This window comes from Myotis brandtii, unplaced genomic scaffold (genome assembly GCF_000412655.1).
Source record: "Myotis brandtii unplaced genomic scaffold, ASM41265v1 scaffold479, whole genome shotgun sequence".
Lineage (NCBI taxonomy): Eukaryota > Metazoa > Chordata > Mammalia > Chiroptera > Vespertilionidae > Myotis > Myotis brandtii.
Window position 1 is genome coordinate 294,066 of NW_005368305.1, and position 8,134 is coordinate 302,199.

Genomic DNA, 8,134 nt, shown 5'->3' on the forward strand with positions numbered 1-8,134 from the left:
CAGGACCCCGGGCGGCACCACCCGGGCCCCGGCTTTGTCAGGAAGGACACCCAGAATGATGTCCAGTCTATCCAGTCTAATTAGCATATTACCCTTTTATTAGTATAGATATTTCATTCCCATGTGGCAGTATGCAGTAAGACTATGTTCATCTGGATAACTCCTTTCTCTGTATTTGACACAGGGAGACAACAGATAACTGGTGAAAGTTGTTTGCACAGAAAGCAGAGGAGCAGTCTGACATCAGCCTCTCCCTCTCAAATTCCCTCCACCAACTTCCTCTTACACACAGCTGCCAACTGAGTTATAGAACAGACAAGTTATACTGTTGTGACAGAAGATCTGGGTACATTTTTCATTGTGCCATGACTCACCTGTCCTCTAGTCACAACAGCCTTGCTGCTGTTGTGACTGATACAAACTACAGAATGTGTAGATTAGAAGTGAATTATATAGTCAGGGTTTTGTAATTTTGTGTTTTTTATAACTGACTCATTTAGTTATTTACAAGGCCATTCTGTTTTATATTTTACTAGTGCCCTGGTGCATGAAATTTGTGTACGGGGTGGTGGGGAGAACGGGGGGTCCTTCATCCTGGTCTGCACCCTCTCCAATCCAGGAATCATTCAGAGGATGTCTGACTCCGGGACCACTGGTTCCTAACTGCTCGCCTGCCTGCTGGCCTGATCACCCCCTAACTGCCCTCCCCTGCAGGCCTGATTGCCCCTAACTGCTCTTCCCTGCCAGCCTGATTACCCCTAACCACCTCTACCTCAGCCCCCGCCACCAGGGCTTTGTCCGGAAGGACATCCGGAAGATGCCAGGTCTAATTAGCATATTACCCTTTTATTAGTATAGATTAGTGTTTGTGTTTTACAAGCATGTCAAATAATAGGGCAACTTTTTAATATATATTTTATTGATTTCAGAGAGGAAGGGAGAGAAACAGAGAGATAGAAACATCAATGATGAGGGAGAATCACTGATCGGCTGCCTCCTAAACACCCCATACTGGGAAACAAGCGCACAACTCAGGCATATGCCCTGACTGGAAACTGAACCGTGACCTCCTGGTTCATAGTTTGATGCCCAACTACTGAGCCATGCTGGCTGGGCAAAGAGTAATTTTTTAAATTGACTTTTAGAGAGAGAGGAAAGAAGAGGGAGAGAGACAAATATCCAAGTAAAAGTGGACATTGATGGGCCACCTCCTGCACGCCCCATACTGGGGATTGAGCCAGCAACCCAGGCATGTGCGCTGACTGGGAACTGAAGCAACAACCTTTCAGTGCACAAGATGACACCCAACCAACGGAGCCACACCCACCAAGGCCAATATGGCAATTTTTGAACCTGAGGTATGAGACAGTAGAGAAAGATTCTAGACATAATCCTACAGAGAATTCTGAAGAATTATAATCTTTCTGAGTCATTTCACTAACTTATGCAAGAAGGGACACAAAAAAAGTCCATCTTCACAATGAAAACTGCTTATCAGTGGGTTTTTGCATAAACTGATAACCCAAGTTGTACTATTCAATTTTATGTCATAACTTATAACCTACAAAGGCAGTAATAGCTCCAGCAAAAGGGAAAAAGCACTTTACTATGAATCACAGTCATTTGACAAATAAAGGTGCTGATTCCTTAAACAACTTTTAGAACCTCAAATCAATCAAGTGTTTGCTAAAGTCACATTCAGTCAAAAGGCTTAGGAAACAAACTATTTCAGAGCATAGCTTATTACCCAGACAAGGAAAAGTCACACAATTGGTGAGAATCTAATAATGCTGACATGTAAAATTACCATAAGTAAAATGCTGGGACAAGATGCAATCTGAGAAACTGAAACAACATAATGTTAAAACAATATAATAAGTAAACACACTGATAACACGTTACATGATGCTGAGAGGTGTGTGTAATTAGCTGAAAAATAACAGCTTCTCTATTCAGGTTAATGAATCAACAGGTTTCACCAATTTCATGTCAAATAACTAAATAATAGTCAAATTCAAGAAAACTTTACTGCTGCCATAAATAAGCAAAGGTAAAAATATACTGAATGTTTTATCTTCCTATCTGAAAAGGTCTGTCTTGGAAGAATTGTGTTGGCTTTTGTACTGATGATGTATGATCTATGAGAGGTTTTGTCTCTTGTTAAAAAAAGGACATGCTATTTTTAAGTACAAAGGGAGAGGGATTATGTAGTGACAGGAGAAACTTTGGGTTATGATAGCTATGTTTATTATCTTGACTGTGGTGATGTTTTCATGAGTACATACACATATGTATCAGAACTTATCAAATTATGCACTTTAAATATGTATATTTAAAGATTTTCAAAAGAAAGAATTATTGTGCTAATAAATGTTTCAAATGACTTATATTTCATGGCATATCTTAGTACCAACTATAAATATTAAATCCACATAAAGCCTTTTTTTCCCTATAGAATCCCTGTGATCATGTGAAATAGTCATAGCTAATGAGATGTAAGTAGAAGTCTCTGCTAGAGTTCTCGGAAAAGCCTTTGCTTTCCAAATAAAAATAAAATATATCCAACTAGAAAAAAAAAGGACATGCTGATGTTGTCATAATACTGCATTCTTCACACAAAGGTACTAGTATACAAACACTTTGAAATGAAATGGGGAAAAAGTTCCAAATGATGCCACAAAAATGGCTAACTTTATTAAACCAAGATTAGTTCACTCAAGAATGTTTTTTCAACTACATGAAAAGCTGAGACAAAGAGCACAAAAGCCTCCTTACAAATAGAAATCAGAGAGCTTAGCAGAGAGTTCTCACCAGGGTGTTTGAGAAGGAAATAATAGGCCAAAGTCTGTTGAGTAACAATGGAACATTAGGAAAAGAACTTAATTAAACTCTAGGTCATAATGTAAGCAATAGGTTCCTGACATGTTAAAAACCCATCATTATCAATAACTTTACTAACACACACTTTGGTGATCTAGGTCCAGATAATCAAGACATCTATATTTTTCTATAATTAGTTATATAATATATAATTTTTATACACCAATTAAGTTCTCTTAAAAATTTCCATTAAAATGAAAATAGAAAACTAAAACCATAGCAATGAAGAAAAGTATGCAAAAAAGCAGTAAAAACAGTTATAGTAAATTAGTATTATATCTTAAAATAATGTGGTATCAACCAAAATAAAAATAAGATGTTCCATAATTGTAACTTTCATTTTAAGGAAGAAAGGCATTTTAGTTATTGGAAGAGGTAAGTGAATTCTACTGTTCATTAATATGCCTTTTACAGCAACTTGAACAGGAGACCCTCATACAGTCTTTTAGTTACACTGTTAAAAACTTTTAAAAAGATTATTAGCCACAAATATTTACTACAGATAAAGACATACAGATTTAGAAAAGCACAATGTTCACTACATACCAGTCGAATGAGCTGTCTGTCTAGCCATCTAAGCACATCTGGCCCTTCCTCTGTTTCTGCTCTATATATTGCCAGCCTGGCCATAAGAATGGCAGCAGCCTCCTGGTCAAAAGATGCAGCAATGCTTTGGATTTGAGTTTGAGCATCTGCCCAGCTAAAGACAAGAAGAAAGCACAGAAATGCTGCTAAATTATTATATTCACAATATCACAGTTGGGCTCTCACACATATTTAAATTTAAAAGGTACATAAAATTACTACAATATTTTAAAATTCCAATATTATCTAGATGTCCCCTGACCAAGAATCAAACCCACCACCTTTTGGTGTATGGGAGGACGCTCAACCAACTTAGCCACACCGGCCAGGCTAGGTGGTGTGTGTTTTTGTTTGTTTCATCCCTTCACCTTTTTCACCCAGCACCTGAACCCCCACCCCTCTGACAGCCATCAGTCTGTTCTCTGTATCTATGAGTCTGTTTCTATTTTCTTTGTCAGTTTATTTTATTCATTAGATTCCACATATAAAAGAAATCATATAGTATTTGTCTTTCTCTGACTGGCTTATTTCACTTAGCATAATACTATCCAGGTCCATCCATGCTGTTGCAAAAGGGAAGATTTCCTTCTTTTTTATAGACAACTAGTATTCCATTGTGTAGATGTACCACTGCTTTTTTACCCACTCATCTACTGATGGGAACTTGGGCTGCTTCTAAATCTTGGCCATTGTAAATAATGCTGCAATAAATATAGTAGTGCATATATATTCTTTTGAATCTGTGTTTCAGGAGTCTTCAGATATATTCCCAGAAGTGGAATTGCTGGATCATAAGGCAATTAGTTTCATTTTTAATTTTTTGAGGTAACTCCTTACTGCTTTCTACAATAGCTGCACCAATCTGCATTCCTACCAACAGTGCACAAGGGGTCTCACATCCTCATCAACAGTTGTTGTTTATTGATTTATTGATGACAGCCATTCTGACAGTTGTGAGGTGATATCTCATTGTACTTTAATTTGCATTTCTCTGATGATTTAGTAACATGGAGCATCTTTTCATATGTCTATCGCCCTGTACGTGCTCTTTGGAAAAGTGTCTATTCAGGTCCTTTGTCCATTCATTACTGGATTTTCGGTATGCTTTTTTTGGCGTTAAGTTCTATTAGTTTGTTATAAATTTTGGCTATGGACCCTTATCAGATGTATCATTGGTGAATATGATCTCCCAATCAGTGGGGTGTTTTTTCATTTTGTTGATGATTTCCTTTGCTGTGCAAACTTTTTAGTTTGATCTAGTCGAATTTGTTTACTTTTTTCCTGTTTCCCTTGCTGATAGTGCTACATCAAAAAAAAATATATCGCTATGAGAAATGTCCAAGATTTTACTGCCAATGTTTTTATTTCTAGGATTTTTATGGTTTTGAGTCTAACATTTAAGTCTTTAATCCATTTTGAGGTTATTCTTGTGTATGGTGTGAGAAGGTGGTCTAGTTTCATGTTTTTGCATGTTTATATCCAATTTTCCAAACACCATTTATTCAGACTACAGTTACTCCATTATATGTTCTTTCCTACTTTGTCAAATATTAATTGACCATAAAGGCAGTTTATTTCTGGGCTCTCTATTCTGTTCCACTGATTTATACGTGTTTTAATGCCAGTATCATGCTGTTTTGATAACTACGGCCTTATAATATAGTTTGATATTAGGTGGCATGATTCCTCCAACTTTGTTTTGTTTTGTTTTTTTCCCCCTCAAGATTGCTGTGGCTATTCTGGGTCCAAATTTTTGGAATACTTGTTCCAGTTCTGTGAAATATGCCATTGATAACTTGATATGAATTGCACTGAATCTATAGATTGCTTTGGGTAGTATGGGCATTTTAATGATGTTAATTCTTCCTATCCATAAACATGTTATATGTTTCAACTTATTTCTATATTATTCAATTTCTTTATTCTGTGTCTTAATTTCCAAGGACAGGTCTTTTACATCCTTGGTTAAATTTATTCCTAGGGAATTTTTTTTAAATGCACTTGTAAATAGGTTTATTTTCTTAGTTTCCCTTTGGTGTATATAAATGCAATTAATTTCCGGATATTTATTTTGCATCCTGCTATTTTACTAAAGTTATTTAGCAGTTTTAGTAGTTTTTCAGTGGAATCTTTAGGGCTTTATACAGTATCATGTCATCTCCAAATAATGAGTTTTCTACCTTTTCAATTTGGATGCCTTTTATTTCTTGTCTGACTGCTGTGGCTAGGACTTCCAGTACTATCTTATATAATAAAAGTGTAATATGCAAATTGACCGAACAGCGGAACGAGCAGTCGCTATGATATGCACTGACCACCAGGGAGCAGATGCTTAATGCAGGGAGCCCTGGACTGCAAGAGGGCACAGGCTAGGCTAAGGGAACCGCCCCCCCCCCCCAGTGCATGAATCTTGTGCACTGAGCCTCTAGTGTTGAATAAGATTGGTGAAAGTAGACATCCCTGTCTTCTTCTGGATCTTAAGGCAAACGCTTGTAGTTTTTACCCACTGAGTATGATGTTGGCTGTGGGTTTGTGTATAGCCTTTATTATGTTGAGGTATGTTCCCTCCTTTCCTACTTCGCTGAGAGTTTATATCATAAATGGGTGCTAGATTTTATAAAATGCCTTTTCTGCATCTATTGATATGATCATGTGGTTTTTATCCTTCATTCTGTTTATGTGGTGTATCAAGTATATTGATTTGTGGATATTATACCAACCTTGCATACCTTGCATACCCACTTAAGCATGGTGTATGATCTTTTTAATGTATTGCTGGATCTGATTTACTAATTTTTTTTGAGGATTTTAGCATCTATGTTCATCAGGGATATTGGCCAATAATTTTCTTTCTTTGTAATGTCTATATCTGATTTTGTAATTAGCATAATACTGGCCTCATAAAAAGACCTTGGTTGTGTTTCCACTTCTTGAATTTTTTGGAATAGTTTGAGAAGGATGGGTTAGTTCTTTGAATATTTGGTAAAATTTACCTTTGAAGCCATCAGGTCCAGGATTTTTGTTTGTTGGATTTTATTATTGCTTCAATTTCACTAGTTATGCTCTGTCTATTCAGATTATCTGATTCTTCCAGATTCAGTTTCAGAAGACTGTGTTTCTAGGAATTTACCCATTTCACACACATTGTCCAATTTTGTTTGCATATAGTTGTTCATAATATTTTCTTACAGTCCTTTGAGTTTCTTTAGTGTCAATTGTTACTTCTCCTCTTTCATTCCTGATTTTATTTATTTGAGCCTCTCTTTTCTTGATGAGTCTGGTTAAAGGTTTGTCAATCTTGTTTATCTTTTCAAAGAAACAGCTCTTGGTTTCATTGACCGTTTCATTGCTTTTTAGACTTTATTTCATTTATTTCTACTCTGAACTTTATTTCCTTTCTTCTACTCACTTTGGGCTTTGTATGTTCTCTTTCTAGTTCCTTTAAGTGTAAAATTAGATTTTTTTTATATATATATAAGCATGACTTTATTATTATATATTTTTTAATCTTTATTGTTGAAAGTATTATATAGGTCCCCCTTTTTCTCCCATTAACCTCTTCCAGCCCACTCCCATCCATCCCAGCCAGGTCATCACCATGCCATTGTCTGTGTCCACGAGTTATGCATATATGCATACAAGTTCATTGATTGATCTCTTCCCATCCACCCTCCCCTGCTTTTCCTGAGTTTGACAGCCTGTTCAGGCTTCTATGTCTCTGGGTCTATTTTTGTTCATTAGTTTATTTGGTTCATTAGATTCCACATGAGTGAGATCATGTGATGCTTCCTTTCTCTAACTGGTTTATTTCGCTTAGCATAATACCCTCCAGGTCCATCCATGCTATTGCAAATGGTAAGAGTTCTTTCTTTTTTATTGCCACCTAGTATTCCATTGTGTAAATATACCATAGTTTTTTTATCCACTCATCTGTTGATGGGCACTTAGGCTGATTTTAATCTTAGCTATTGTAAATTGCACTGCTATGAACATAGGGGTACATATATACTTTCTGATGAGTGTTTCGGGTTTCTTAGGATATATTCCTAGAAGTGGGATCACTGAGTCAAATGCGGGTTTCATTTTTAATTTTTTGAGGAAACTCCATTCTGTTTTCCATAATGGCTGCACCAGTCTATATTCCACCAGCAATGTACTGGGATTCCCTTTTCTCCACAACCTCTCCAACACCTGTCGTTTGTTGATTTGTTGATAATAGCCATTCTGACAGGTGTGAGATGATATCGCATTGTCCTTTGATTTGCATCTCTTGGATGATTAGTGACTTTGAACATTTTTTCATGTCTCTTAGCTTTCTGTATGTCCACTTTGGAGAAGTGTCTATTTAGGTCCTTTGCCCATTTTTAAATTGGATTGTTTGTCTTTGTTTTGTTAAGTTGTCTTTGTTTTGTTAAGTCTTTGTTTTGTTAAGCTGTATGAGTTCCCTATATATTTTGGAGATTAAACCCTTATCAGATGTATCATTGGCAAATATGTTCTCCCATACAGTGGGCTCTTGTTACGTTGTTCATGGCTTCTTTTGCAGTGGGAGGTTGGCCAGCCAGCCCGCCCTGATCAGCACGATCAAGGCCGGGTTGGCTGGGGGTGGGGCTGCGGGCAATTGGCCAGCGGGCCCTACCCCCGATTGGAGGGGGCAATTGGGGGCAGG

The 8,134-nt window shown here is 37.0% G+C and overlaps 1 protein-coding gene across 3 annotated transcripts in view; it reads right to left on the bottom strand.

The window, feature by feature from the left end:
• Nucleotides 1-8,134, bottom strand: part of SEC23A (Sec23 homolog A, COPII coat complex component) — a 57,602-nt gene that overhangs the window by 21,075 nt on the left and 28,393 nt on the right. For all 3 annotated transcript variants that reach the window (XM_005876012.2, XM_014547550.1, XM_014547549.1), the window contains one exon: nucleotides 3,427-3,580. In XM_005876012.2, coding sequence (XP_005876074.1) covers nucleotides 3,427-3,580 — 154 coding nt within the window. The remainder of the gene's footprint in view (nucleotides 1-3,426; nucleotides 3,581-8,134) is intronic.